Source organism: Alosa pseudoharengus, unplaced genomic scaffold, assembly GCF_046254945.1.
Source record: "Alosa pseudoharengus isolate Yale_2024_CS ecotype anadromous, Long Island Sound unplaced genomic scaffold, YU_APseudo_1.1 YU_APseudo_1.1_scf_15, whole genome shotgun sequence".
Taxonomy (NCBI): Eukaryota; Metazoa; Chordata; class Actinopteri; order Clupeiformes; family Clupeidae; genus Alosa; species Alosa pseudoharengus.
The window spans coordinates 13,938,706-13,953,594 of record NW_027468620.1 but is presented as its reverse complement, the minus strand read 5'-3'; the positions used below and the strand labels follow the sequence as shown (position 1 = coordinate 13,953,594).

The 14,889-nt window shown below is 43.7% G+C and overlaps 1 protein-coding gene across 1 annotated transcript in view; it reads left to right on the top strand.

Moving 5' to 3' along the window:
- The window catches only part of ttc27 (tetratricopeptide repeat domain 27), a 120,110-nt gene that overhangs the window by 62,215 nt on the left and 43,006 nt on the right, over nt 1-14,889 (top strand). Inside the window, exon 10 of the mRNA XM_076285651.1 lies at nt 14,168-14,281. Within this exon, the coding sequence (XP_076141766.1) occupies nt 14,168-14,281 (114 nt within the window). The remainder of the gene's footprint in view (nt 1-14,167; nt 14,282-14,889) is intronic.

The window sequence follows — 14,889 nt, the reverse complement described above, 5'->3', positions numbered from 1 at the left end:
GGGCTTTTTTAGAACCGTTAAGGTTCTATACTTTTTTTCACTCATCAAGCTGGGAGCTTCCCCTGGAACATTATGTCAGTGGTTTCCTCTCCAAAAGATGATGTTATTCATGTAAATTTGTACTGGAGCGAGATCTCATTGTGATGTCCAAGTCCATTACTGCCCCAGTCGGTTTAAGAAAACAACTGAAACCATACATGTTTCATCATCAAACTGGTGTCAACACATCACCTCCACTCGGAAAGCAAAGCCAATTGAAAAATGTGTTTCGGAGGTGGAAATCTTGCTGGAATCGACATTGTTCATTTCAGAAAAAAGGCGGTTTGAAAGTCCCAGACTGTCAGTGCCAGAATGATTTGTTTTTCCACTCAGGAAAGTATCTTTCGGCTCAGTGACTGACTGCCTTCCACTCCTAATGAGAATCGATTGGCCTAGAGAAAGAAGTGGCTAATTAAGAGGTGAGAGAATGAGCTCGCTGCTGGGGCTCGTATTTTTTATTTTTTTCAAACAAGAGATATCTCTGTCACAGCCGAGAGTAACTGTTTCTCAGACCTATGTAATTACCGTCCATGAAAAGTCGGCACATTCAGCAGTACTGCTCTATTGATCATGTTTTTAAAAATCAAAAGTAGCAGGTATGGAGATAATTGAAGCTAATTTGCCATTAAAGTTACCCTATTGTTATCCTCCGGATGCTTTGAGACAGCTCTCCGATATGTCTGAATGAACTTTTGAAAAAAGGATGGTCCGTTTTAGTGCAACCTAAAGCACTATTCCTGAACTGGATGAAGACAAAGATGTACCTTTTGCACGCCTCTGTGGAGCACTTTATTCATGATTTATTCAAGTCGGAGATCTGTGGAGTGAGTAATATCTGGTTGGAGAGGAGGACGTTTCGGAGTGATGGTGTCAAGGAGAGAAGAGTGCAGGTGTGCAGAGGAATGATTTAGAGCCGGCCATTGATGAATAAGCTCTATTACGGGCGCATGGGGATCTGTGGGTGTACATTAAATGTATTCCTGCTTTAAGTGGCCTGTGAGTGTGTGTGTGGTTGTGTGCGTGTGTGCATGTGTGTGCGTGTGCGTGTGTGTGCGTGTGCGTGTGCGTGCGTGTGTGTGCGTGTGCGTGTGCGTGTGCGTGTGCGTGTGCGTGTGCGTGCGTGTGCGTGTGTGTGTGTGTGTGTATAACATGGGTGTTGGGAGTCCAGGTTCCTGGCCGTATTTTTAGGACTGCCGATCATTCTTTTTTGTGCATAGGGAAACCACACCAGTACACTCCCTTTAGGCAGGGGTTCCTCTTATGCTTGACAGAATGATGAGGTCAAGTCGTGACTTCCATGCAGCTGCCTTGTGTCGTCCAAAATACAGAAAAAACACACATCCAAATTTATTAGCTAGAACACGACAAATTCAAACCTGGAGAAGGGAGGAAAGAGACATGGTCTGTTGAAGTGTTCTTGGTTGCGGGTGACGTGTGAACTACATGTTGAGCCCTGATCCTGGAGGCTTCCCTCCTCAGTGGAACCATGAAGTCTGTGCTGCCTATGAGGGATGTGCACGGCGAGAGCAAGACCGCTCCAGAGTTCCGTGCTCTGCAGAGTTCCGCCGCCTCCCTGCAGAAATGGCTGGCCGTGTGAGCAGGCATCTTCCCAGCCTACATGTGGATCCAGGAATCTGCAGGCTGGTTAGATGGTTGTCATTCGTCTGGCGCGTATCAGCAATGTCTTATTTGAGGTTCATCGGACCTGGAAATGGCTCCTTTCCTTCAATCGCTCAAATGTGACAAAAGGCGTTTGGGGTTGTGTATATATGTTACTACTCTATTCCCCCCAAGAGAAAAATATATCTATATAATGTCTAAAACATTCTAAAAAGCACAATGCACTGTATAGTGTTTCCATTCCTTTCCTGAGATTTCTTTGAGCAGTATAGTACGATTAGATGGGGACAACAGACACATTTCTCTCACTGAAGAATTGCCTTTTTAAAGCACTGTGAAACTGTCTTACACATAAGCAAAATAGGTGATATATTTCAAATGCATGGAAAGCCGTCTTTGATATTTTTTTGTGAAATATGCTTTGTTAATTTGTCATTTATCTTCTTGGAATAGAATTTTTAGTCCAGTGGGTATATCACAATGACTTGCAATAGCCTTTTCATTACCCTGTGCATTTTTGCAGTAATTGCTTTCTGTCATTTGGATAGCAATACTTGGTGTTGTATTGCTGATGTGCAATTTTTGTCCACGAAGTAGAAGTGTGGTATATCAGTTAATACATTTATTTCCTCCAGCATACCCTCAAAGTTTCAGTCATAGTCAGGCACAGACAGACAGACAAACACGCACTATCCCACATAAACAGACAACCATTTACCTGGAAACCTCCCTCAGCTATCCCACTTTGCCATAGTTCTAATGCAATGCCCTGGAGTCATTTCCTCAACCTGATGTTTGAAATCATCCGGGGAAATTAGAAACAAAGCAGAGCTGTCTCAGATCATGGAAGCACATCTTCTGAAAACAAATTCAATTAAATTGGCAGGGCAATCTGATAAATAACATGTTCTACCATGAGGGAAATTGGAAATTTTCTCAATATGGCCTTCTGCATGATCATTTAAATGATTACGACATAAGTAATGGAGATTGTGTGTGTGTGTGTGTGTATGAATCCTCAGATTCGAACAAAGCTTCAGCTTTTTGATGGGATTCGGATTCTGCTGAACTAGGGGTGGGCGATATATATCGTCTGCGATAATATCGTGATTGTTGTTTTAATGATGTGCAAATTTACGTTATCGAGTATTTAAATTACTTATGTGGAAATAACACCCGAAATCAGGCATTGAAACCTCATACATTCACTAAATCCAGGAGGTGAGAGAAGCCCCTGGCTGCTGCAGAGCAAGTGTCACATGATCGCTAGTGGGTCCACGTTGTCACACGCACGCCTAATGTTTATTTTGTTGAGCTAGACTACTTAGGATTTTGTGCGGTTACTTCTGTTCAAGTAGAAGCTAGCATTGATGAGACAGTCACGTTTTTTCCTACATGGTATTATATGGAGGCCTTTGAGTATTTTAATAGTCAGTTGTAAGCAAAGAACTCTTCTCATGTAACCCTTTTGTAAATGGACTGAAGTTTGGTCTAAATATCTACGTTTATCGATTATGCTAACCGTTAGCATCTCTATGGGATTTCTCATATACATTAGCCATAAGCTAACGCATTAGTTTCTATTCTGTAACTTGGAATGCTAAACTACATGATTGCTCTTAAACAAAACATCGAAGGAAATAACTGAGATGCACTCTGTTGGTCTGCTTCATTTTACAGTGAATCCTAAGTAAAGGTTTTTGAAAGGAACTTCAGCTTCAGACTTTCTCATGTCATTGCCACACACTCAAGTGGGGGCAGAATTGGAATGTGTCATAGAGTGACAATGCATTGGTTGATTTGGTTAAAAAGCCACAGGTTAGGTTATTGGTTATTATTGTATAGAAGCTACTTATAAATAATGACCTGTAAAGCGACTCAGACTTTTTACAAAAAATGTTTTAAAGGATATCGATTAATTATCGTTATCGTCAAAATCACAAAAAATATGGAGATATTATTTTTTCGCCCACCCCTATGCTGAACCTAGTTTTGTCAACCGAACCGAATGCTGTGCACCGCCACTGCTAGAATATGAGCACCGCTCCAAAAATTTGCGTCATCAGTAATAAGAGAAAGCAAATCCATTAGAGTGAATTGCAGGAACAGCAGTCCAGTGAACTTGTTCATTCCTCTCCAGATTTGATGTCAGCAAATAATAGCAGGCTAATGTTAAGTCGATCTGCTGGCTTGGATCTCTCAAGCCTGTGCTGTTAACCTACCTAGACTGTGAAATTAAGACCTACTGTTGGGTTTAATGGCGTTTGAGTAATGGACTATGCAATCATTTACATCTGTAGATAGCTCTTTCTAGCTAGCATATGGCTCATGTTATGTCTTGTCATTCGTAGTGCTCACCAAAATAATACAAATGATCATTGCAATACACTTATCTCCTATGATCCAAGATAGATATTCTTGAAGTTGTTAAACCATTATTTTAACCAATGACCTTGAAAACATAATGAATTCCATCCAAATACCAGGAGCTTAAAACTGAGACTCACGCAAGCCTTCCTCAGCAATCGAATTGCTCTCTCAATGTCTTAAAGTAACCGTCTTAAAATGTAAAGAGACAGGCACTTAATTAGACCTACACAACACCAATACAATATAATGACATTAAAGATAAGTGTAATAGTTTAGCTCACGGGTGGGATGTGTAGCCTATGGCATTAACCTTTGATTTTCAATTAATTGTAAATAATAATTTTCTATGTTTTTTTTTATCTTTGCCATTTAATTATTTTGCTTCATATCAATTTCTATCAGTATAGTATTGTAAATGAAAAAGGTGAAAGTTACTGCATAAGAAAAACATGAATAATCCTGTCTAATGTGACCAGCTCAAGAGCTGCAGTAATAATGCCTTGTAAATGGCATCCTTTTTCACAGTTTCACCATTTTTGGTGATATTTACTGCATTTATGCATGCACCACAAAAATTACTGGGATTCAGTATTCGGCAGAACTTTAAAAATAACGATTCGGTGCTGGCTAATTTGTGTGGTTAAACCACAAAAAACCACGTGTTTTTCATGTAGCGCAAGTCTCTTTCCGAGTACTGCCTGAGGTCCATCTCTTTCAGTGTTTCATTGCCTTGGCTTTTCTTGCCGTGCTCCTATGGTACACCTGCGATTGTGATCCACCTGTGATTTTTCATGTGCTAAGCCCCGTCATGGCAGCTCCAGCCTGGCCCCTCTGGCTGGGTGTCCTGATGCGAGAGCCAGGGGACACTTCTCCAGGGTCAGGGGTCACTGCCGGCCTCTTCGGGGCCCGTGGATCTATCTGGAGCGGCGAAGCCTGAACTCTGAGCAGGCTCGGAGACCATGGAGGTTAATTTATTACCCGTGCGTTTATGTGCCGGCCCTGCCATAAATCTTAGGATTCAACTTCAAGCTTGATGTCTTAACCAGAGCTGAGATTTTTTCCCCCCTTTTTTGTATGTGTGATTCTTAAATGTAGTCATGTAAAAAAGATATTTTTGAGTAAGGTTAAATAATTGCTTTTTTAAGTTTATTGGGAGATTGGGTTATTTCCTGTGGAAACAAGGAGATTAACATATCTAATTCTAGTCCTCTCAACTGATATTTTCGTAAAGACAGACACTGAGGTCTCTTTTTCAGCTTACAGTAAGTAAAACAAAGTGAAATAAGAAATACCTTGTGATAGTGAAGAGCATGGACTGAGTCTGTCTCACCAAGACTGTCTTTCTCTACATGAACACACACACACACACACACACACACACACATTTGATCTGGCTGTGTGTTGTCACGTTTGGAAGGACTTTACATGGCTCAGTGCACACTGCATGACCTATCTGCGGAGGTTAAGTTTCCTCTCCCCCCTCATGTCCACTCCAATACAGTCAACGTTCCCTCGCATCTCAAAACACATTATCCTCTCTGCAGCCCTGGCTCTGCTCCTTAGCCCTGGAGGGAGAACATCTGACCCGGCCCAGCCATCCCTGCCTCCCCCCTGGGTGGGCCGATGGTGAGAGGGGACCGTGGGTGTTGGTGGATTGAGTGTAGGTGGATGTTTGTGAGAGAGGAGGCCGGAGTTTTTTATGCAGGCCAGGGCCTGTCTTGGCGAATTAAGGCCGAAGGCTTTACTGTTTGGCGGGCTCCTCGAACCAAAGCACCTGGAGGATAGTAAAGTCCACCGTCTGCACTTTCCCACTGCGTGGCTACGTGAGAGCAGCACGCTCTCGAAATGGGGTGATAAAGGGAGATCCATGTGTACACAGCAAGCTAGTGGTCACACCATCTCCGCAAGCATCCAAAGAGGCCCTTGGCAAAGTCCCAGCTTATTAAACCTTGCTTGTGTTATGATGGTGTTATCGAGCAGAGATACAAAATGAAAGGCATTGGCTGTGAATGTCAGTATTCATCACCGTCTGTTTTCCGATAGGCTCTTTTAGTCCCACTGTTGTGGTATTGAGTGGAATTTATTTAGACAATTATGATTAATTATGGCTTGAGGTTTTTCTGTTTCTCGTTGGCCTCACGCCTAACGTATGTTGGCGGTCTGGGTCTTGTCTGAGCTGCAGGTGAAAAGGCTCCTACTGTAGCTCTTGATGTCTGACTCTGGAGTTTGACGGCCACTCTTTGGAGACGGGCCCTTAAGTGAGTGGCTTGGCAACGGTCCTCAAGCTTGGAAAAATGGATGGGAGGCAACCCGAGGAGTTATTTCTGCCTCGCAGCCTGTGTCTGGATGGCACGCTTGGTTGCATCCGATTATGTCATGCCGTCCTCGGTGGCCAGGCTGTAATTACGAGATTAATAAGGTTGGCGTTGCGTTCTGATCTGTCTCCGTTTTAACCGCCACATCCTCCCTCATGCTGAGCGTTCCTTGCCGCTCGCTCGCTCCCCACTACAGGCGGCACACTCCATTCCAGAAGTGTCCGCTTTGGAGGAGGAATTGCATCAGCAACCTGCAATGCAGTGCTACCCCGTCACAAGAAAAGTAACTGTAGTGTTCTTGTTTGAGTAGGGCTATATAGAGAAAGAGGGAGACATTTTCCTTGTGAGGTCACTGGGTGATGATCCAATGTTCTGTTTTATTTGGCTTTTGAAAAAAAGGTTTATTAGATATGTAATGCAGGCTCTAAGCTTGTGGATGGTTGCTAAGATTTGTGAAGGGCATGGCTTGACTCCCATAACCGAATAAGGGCAGATATAGATAGGACGGTCATGAGCTAATGTCTTAGCTAACGTTTGATCCTTCCAGCACCCACTGCCTAATCCTCAAAGGAAGGGTGGTCACTTGGACATGACTTGGGTTGGGGATGTACAAAAAAAGCTGTTCTGAAAATTTGCCTGTTTTTGCAGCGATAACTCAACAGTTATTTCCAACTTTCAAACAATGAAAGAGGAAGTTGTAACAACATATGTCATTGAGATGTCTGATAATTCCCCATCCATGGTTTGTATGGCTCAATCTAAAAAAAAACCTAACAATCAAGTACAGCCCAGTCAGAAAAAGAAGAAATCCATGTTACGCCTGGAAAAATCTGTCTCATGTCAAACTAATAATCTTAAAAAGACGGGTATCTTTTTCTTCTGTGCGAATTGAGTTATTGAGCCAGTCAGATCACTGTTCCTATGAAGATGTCAACCCATTATGTTCAAAATTCTTAACATAATTATAAACAACACTAATTGTATTTGCTCAGAAGATGTTAACACAGGAGCCCATAAATATGCACATAAAACCACAATGGTGAAGAAAGCAAAAGATACAAATGAGATGACTACTTCATTGTTACACAAGGCCAAGGATTTTGTTGAACAAGTCTTTCTTAAATAGTCTCAAGGTATATTTGGTTAATAGTTCATAGAATTTCAGGTTATGATCACTCACTTGTCTGAGTGAGCACATTTCCAATAAAAAGAGATCTTTCAGATAATCCTGTTAAATCAAAATGTTCTATTTGTTTTGTGAAAACAGAACTTAAAACCTGTCTTTTGTAATCCAAACTATTTTGTCTGGTGAAATTTAATTTGGAGAGACACGGCAGCACCAGCTATGATCTCTTTGGTAATACTGTTCTATCTGCTATCATCTTTTGTGTTTATATATGCAGCAGAGCTACTTGCTTTGCCGAATTTCTTTCCGGCTCGACTGAAAGGGCAAACCACTCCATCACCAGATACTTTTGAATCAGATATGCATCTTTACACCCGCAACTCTGCCAGGAAGGTTTGCAGTTTCACACGTCTGTCTGGGCTCTGGAAGGCTGTTTATGGGGAGAGACTTCCCATGTTCCTCGGCTCTGCTGACCTCTCTCTGACTCGAAGTGCAGAAAGAATTGGCCAGAGCCTCAGACCATTATTTCATATGCGGGTTTTCAGCCAACTAAAAGACTTTGCTTGTTAGGCCTTGTCATTAACCATGAGCCAGCACTGCCTTTGATCACAAGGTAACCCTATCCAAGATTAGTGAAACCAATAAAAGACTGGCAGTTGATTTGATTAACCTTTACTGATTGATGTTTGACAAAGAGGCTTATTTATTTTGAAGATGACGCACTTTGACGTCAATTGTGCTGCTATCCAGTGTAATATAATAATTTTATCTTGTGTGTTAGAACAAATGAATTCTGACTGTCTTCGGCAGAACATGAAGTGGCGTTCTATTAAGAAAGTACAGGTATATTATGTAAATCGCTCAGGCTTTGGTATTTGTTGTATTATTCTCAGCTGTTATCATGCAAGTTGTAGATAGATGTAGTTTTAGATGCCGTAAGCAGCTGCAGCAGAGGGGCAGGATATGCCATATTCCTTGAGGCATACTTAATTCATGTTAATGGAAAGAACAGGATAAGGGCCACTGAGCACTGAGCGGTCTTTTGATTTAACAGTGATCCACCACCCCGTCACTTAATCGTTCTCTTTCTCTCCCTCCCCACTCTCCCATCAATCTCTGAGTGCATGTGTTAATAGTCTTCTGTAGATATCATTTAAGCAGATCTCTGAAATGTAATATTTCCCCCATGTACAATTTTGCATTTAAAATGTATATTTAATTATTAATAAAGAAGCGAGTTGCGGCAAAGTTACGAACAATACAAGTACAATACAGCTAGGAGTGAGTGCTCCTTGTTCCACCAGTTTAGCCACAGCGACGTATATTTATGGCGCTAGGGTGTCCGAAAGGTTCCAGCGTGTTCTGTGTGCGTGCGTGCATGCGTGCGTGCGTGCGTGCGCGTGCATGTTTGTCATCCACATAATAGACAGACGTAATAGAGGCCTAGTGGAGTTGGGGTCAGGTGATTTTCTCCTGGCTGAACTCTCTCTGGCCTCCCCCCCATTACCTCAGTGGTGACAAAGTGGTGACTGCGAGAGGCGTAGCGATGGCTGTGATAACAGAGACCTCAAAGACAAGGACAAGAGGAGGGGAAGAAAGCAACCCCTCTCTCTTTTCTTCTCCAAGGGTCTGCATTCCACCATGCCTGTGCTAAGATCTCAATCTGATCTGCACGCTCATGTTGATGCAGGTATCCCTAAACCTCTGTTTTCTTGTTCCCTACACCCTCCCTGTCTTAACTCTCCCGACACCATCATCTAGGAAGATATTAGCGCCATTAACAGTGATTAGGCTCTCTTTGCTCGCAAAAAGCCTCTACTTGTTTACTGCTGTTTCTCCTGGACTCTCTGTGGGGGAGAGGATTGAGCTGTGTCTCATCCTAGAATAGGGACTCTCTCTTTCTCTCTCTCTCTCTCTCTCTCTTTAATGGTTTCAGCAGCAAGCGACTGGCCTTTAAAAAGCTCACTCGGATGTAGCAAAGCATATAGATTATGGAGCTGCATTATCTCTGGCTTTGACAAGGAGGAAGGGGCCAGGGTTAACTCCCTGTCTTTGAAGTGCCCAGTCAGGGTCAGTCTTGCTCATTTCTTCACGCCTTAAATAACTTCAGTCCCAACCAGCCCAAGCCGCTGTGTTAACAGCTTAAAAATGAGGACGTAAATAACTTTCCGAGGGCCTTCAAGTAAGACTTTAAGAAGGCTCCAGACGCGGATGCGATGTGCACATGTATACAAATGTAAATAAGTGCACAAGCAGGCTCGCTCAAGCGCACTGTCAAGGTCAAGTTGAAGGTGAAGGTTAATGAGGTTGACAAGCGACACTGTCAAAACAGGAAGGCGGGAAGGGTGTCGTTTTGTGCGTCAGTGATGAGTGTGGATCAAAGGAAAACATTTCCGGATATTTTTTTTTTTTTTACTTTCCCATTTCGTAGATATTTTTTTTTTCTCCTGCCATTACTGTGTGTCACCTCAGCAGCGCTTGGGGCGGGACAGAATAAACACCGAGCTGAACGCAGTGACAAGATCCTGTCAGGAAACATACCTTTTCTCCACAACTTGTGGCTGTCATTTTAACACATTCTAAAACACATTCTATTTTGAAGGCTGACATGGTTACCATAGAGAAGGCGGGTTTTGGGGACGTGGGGAGTAGGAGGGTGAGGGGGAAAGAGGGATGGAGGATGTAGGTGGTGTGTTAGGGGGGGGGGGGCAACTTATTTCTGCATGTCCCCTCGGGAGGAAGCGTCCTTTTGATACGAATCTGGGGAGCTGGCACAGAAGTAAACGAAAAAGAGAATGAGAGAGAGAGCGAGAGAGAAAGAAAGAGAGACTATCTCCAAGGGATTTGTTTGCAGAGTCCAGCTCCTCCCCAGTCTACGTTTTCTATGATATCACGCTCTATCTTTACACTTCCCAAAGGCTTTCTTTCCCCTTGCTTTCATTTTTTTAATGTTCCTCAACCAAAACTTTGCAAGATGTGCGCTCCTTACTTCATGCCTCCCCCACTGGGCTGGGTGCAGCTGAAGCAGACAATCCCCAAGTCTCTGAGATCTCCCAGTGAGAGTAAGTACCAGTTTGGAGATCTTAATGTGTGTGTGTACAGAGGCAGAGATACTCAGACAGATACTGGGCGGAAGAGACAGGAATTTCTTTTTTTTTTTTTGTCCTTCAAACATTTGTTCAGCTGATGCTCGGCTCAGTCATGATGTTGAAAGAGTCCACTAGACTAGCTACATGGGTACCAGGAAGAGTCCACTAGACTAGCTACATGGGTACCAGGAAGTTGAATACCTGAGGACTGACTCAGGAAGTTTGTCAAGTTTGTGGAAGGCCAGAGAGTCTCTGCCGGTTACCTCAGGAACAAAAAAACAAGAGAAAGAAATAGACTTGTAAACTTGTAAAATGTCCTGACTTCATGTTTCCCTTGAAATGCCAGCATTATGGATGATGAGTTTGCAGCAACACCGTAGGCTGCCATCTCATAGTTTTTGCATTAGATGCATTGTGGTCTGGTTATGTAACACGTCACAGGTTCTGCTGTAAAAAATGCCTTTCTTCCTGACCTAACCTGTATCAGGATCAGAATGAACAATAGAGCTGTTATTCTGAAGAAAAATCCAATTCAATATATCTTTCACGTTATCCGGACTGTCAAATACAGTCCTAATCCCTCTCTGACATTGTTATCTTTCAGTGTCCATAGGGGAGACTAAAGTAAGCATAAGCCTTTTTAATAAGTGCCAGAACTGGCAGATTTATCTCCTAATACATATATTACATATATTAAAGGTCATTACAAGGGGAAAAGGCTTTCCATGTAGACATTCCCCAAAAGCACGGTAGCCGTCTGCACGAGGGACGAAAAGGCAGCGTTTTAGGGTTGTAATGTGTTCAGCAGGCCAAAAAAAAAAAAAAAAAAAGCTGGGTTAATTTGACCCTGAGATCATAAACAGTTGTTCACGGCGGAGTGAAGTCATCGCGTCGTGCTCGGCTCCATATGGCGCTGGTTAGCGGCTGCTTTATCAGAGGGTGAGGGAGGGTGGGCTGACTCCTCTGCGGCGATGACTTATGCCTTCAGCCCTGATAGGACAGGCTTCTCATGTCTGGAGCTCCGACGGCAGGTCTGTCGGGGGGTCTGTACGAGAGTGCGAGGGTGGGTGGAGGTTTAGGGGGTGGGAGGGTGGGTGGAGGTTTAGGGGGTGGGGGGGGCTGTTGGCTGGGGGATTATGCTGGTGTGGCTGGGCCAGACACCACTCTTTTAAATCAGTCAGGAGAAGTGGAGAAGAGGTGAAGAGAGAAGACATCTCCTTCCCCACTGCACTTACCTACTCTCTCCTCCCTCCCTTCTCCTCCGTTCTTACACACAACCCTCACGTCCTCCCTCAAATGGAAGAAGTCCAAACTCAACACTGGGCTGTATTCTGAAGATGCTTTTTGAAGCTTTAAAAAGTAGCTGCAGTAGACAGCAAATAGACACAAATATGTATAATCAATTCTATCAGTTCTAGTGTCTGTGTTTACTTACTGAACAGCTGAGTTTCCCCTGTTTTGTTCTGCACTTTATATTTGTTTCTATGTGTCTGTTTATCCGCAGTCTCCCTCTGCGCCCTCACTCACTCACTCTGCATATCCCTTGCTCTCTTGCTGACCTGCGCGCTCGCTCGGTCTGTCCCTCGCTGTCCGAGGTCCATCAGCTGAGCAAACAGAACTAAGCCGCGCTCCTTAAATGTACTCACTAATCTTACTGAAGCTGCCCACGGGCCATTACGCTGACCTGTCCCCTGCTGAGACCACATTAGCCTCCATCCGCAACAAGATTGATGAAGACCAGGAGAGAAGGATGGAGGGGCACATGACTCGCTGGCAGAGGTGAAGGATGGATAGATAGGGAGAGGGAGGGAGGAAGAGAGAGAGAGAGAGAGAGAGAGCTGTAGTTTAAAAAGAGGAATTTCCATTCATCAGAGAGGTACAACGGCCGTTCTACCTGCGCCGAAAGTCACAGCGTTTCTTGTAAATCCCATAGAAATGCAGGCTATGCTGTTTGAGACTTTGGAGGCCCGGGGCATTTGTTTGTTTAACATTTAGAAGAATTATGGACGGAGCCCAGTAGTCTCTCCCTCGGTGCTTTATGGCTCATAATGCAAAGAGAGCTTTAGGGGATTATTATGCCTTTGGAACGGACTGTGTAATAGAGCCATTGTCAGGTGTACGGCTTACCATTTCATCGAAAGAGTACAGCCATCGTAATGTCTTCTCAGAATTCACATGCAGTATGTAGTGTTTGCTGGCTTTTCTAATATAACAAAATGATTCATGACCTTCAGAAGTCAAACGATTTTGATACACCCCCATTAGTCCCGCCTCCTGTCCTGCGATAGACATGACCTCAACCCTATGAGAGGTGACACTGGGTTCTGCACTGAGGGAGGGTCCCACGCCCCAGAGTGATGCCCCAGAGTGTCATTAACAGGAAGCATGACCCTACACACACACACACACACACACACACACACACACACACACACACACACACACACACACACACACACACACACACACACACACACTTTTACACTCACACACATACACCACTACTCTCACTCTCCCAGAGCCCTGAGGCTGTCCTTGTTCCCCATCTCTTTCCAGACCTGACTGGTCGTCATGTTTTACTGCTGCTGCCCTGTATCCTGATACCCCGAGAAGTACAGCTACATTTGGGAAACATAACCTTCTCTTTGATGTATAGTGTAATACAGTACAAAGGTGTACACCCTTCCCCGACACAAAATCTATTAGCTTGAATTATTGATGCCCTAGAAATACAAATATAAATGTTAAAGTGCATATTGTGTAGAATGCTGAAACTAGGTTCCACGATTGTATGTACATTTCAGGCTATAGGTTCAATTTTTAAACATGCATTTGCATTTTTGAAAAGGCCATTTCCTTCGTTAACTAACTGTCAGACTATTTGATTATGTGCTTAGTTTGCTAGTCACATTCTTGGCCCGGTGTGCTAGAATTGCTCTTTCAGGGACTTTGATATTATGCCTTCCAGGCATGTTCCTTGTAATAAAGTCATGGAAAGTTTTAATGCAAAAGCCCTTCAGACCTTTATGACTGTTTTTTGGCCTCGACCAATCTACTGTTATGACAGCATCAATAATAGTACTGCCATCATCTGCTGAAAAAAAGCGTATAAGAGGACAGGATAGTTCACTTCATGTTGTTTTTGGACATGCGTCACGCCCCCATTCAGTAACCCTGTGAAAGACGTCAGGATGTGTGTGATGTGTATACGTACGCTGATGGCTAGTTGGCCCACATGGGAGCTTTAGTTTCTCCATATATGACTGACTGACTGACGGACTGACTGACTGTCCAAATGGACCCTTGATCAGTCGATGTCACTGTATGCTATTTTCCTTTCTTTGGTTTTTTAAAAAATGTTGTTAAACATTTTGTGAAAGGTTTTGTTGTGTTTTTGTTACAAATACTCAGAGATTTTTCTTTTTGAATTTTGGCATGTATTTGATGTGTCTTCCTTTTTCTTAATACCTTTCATGTGTGTGTTTTTTCCAAATTCCAAATATCCAAAAATGGAAAAGAGTTGATGCAGTTTAAAATAAAAATTTACTTATAACTTTAGATGTGCCTAGGGTTACATTTAACCAACCTTTCTGCAACTTGCTTTGCAGTGTTTGCTGTCTCAGCCAAAGTTCTGGGCGGTGGAGGTGACTGCCCTGAGTCTAAGGACCAAATTGGAGAGGGGGAGCTCACGCCGTGTGGAACGAGCCATGACGCAAACACAGGTAAAGCTCATTTTACGACACAGACACACACACAGACACACACACACACACACACACACACACACACACAGACAGACACACACAGACACAGACAGTAGCTCAATACTGGCACCAGCTCTGAGACATCTCTCTTGACCTCCCACCAATTCCGTGGCAGCCCCAAACGGTTCTCCAGTCTGGAACAAGACGTGTTTTGGCGACACACGCAAAGAAAAACTCATCATCCTGAGAAAGCAGGGGAAGAGGAAAGAGTGAAACAAACACAAGAGAACACACAGAGGGTAGCTTATAGCTTCCTGCTCCCTGGACAGGATATTTGTTCATGGGTGTCTTGAGTGTTCGCCCCGCTCCACCGAGAGGAAAGAGCAGGTTGTTAAAGCCTCTGGATGGCGTGATTTAGTGAGGAACTGGCAACCTGGGAATCCCCAGCCCCTGCTGTTCTCTCTGATAACATGGGAAGCAGAGTTTCCTCCGGCCGGAGAGCAAGCAGTCATCGGATACTGGAAGTGAGATCGAGGCAAGAGGGCGGTGGAAGGGGACGTGGGGGGTGGAGAGTGTTTGGGAATAGGAGCAATGTGCTGAAGTGCACTACATTTGCAGAGGGGAGG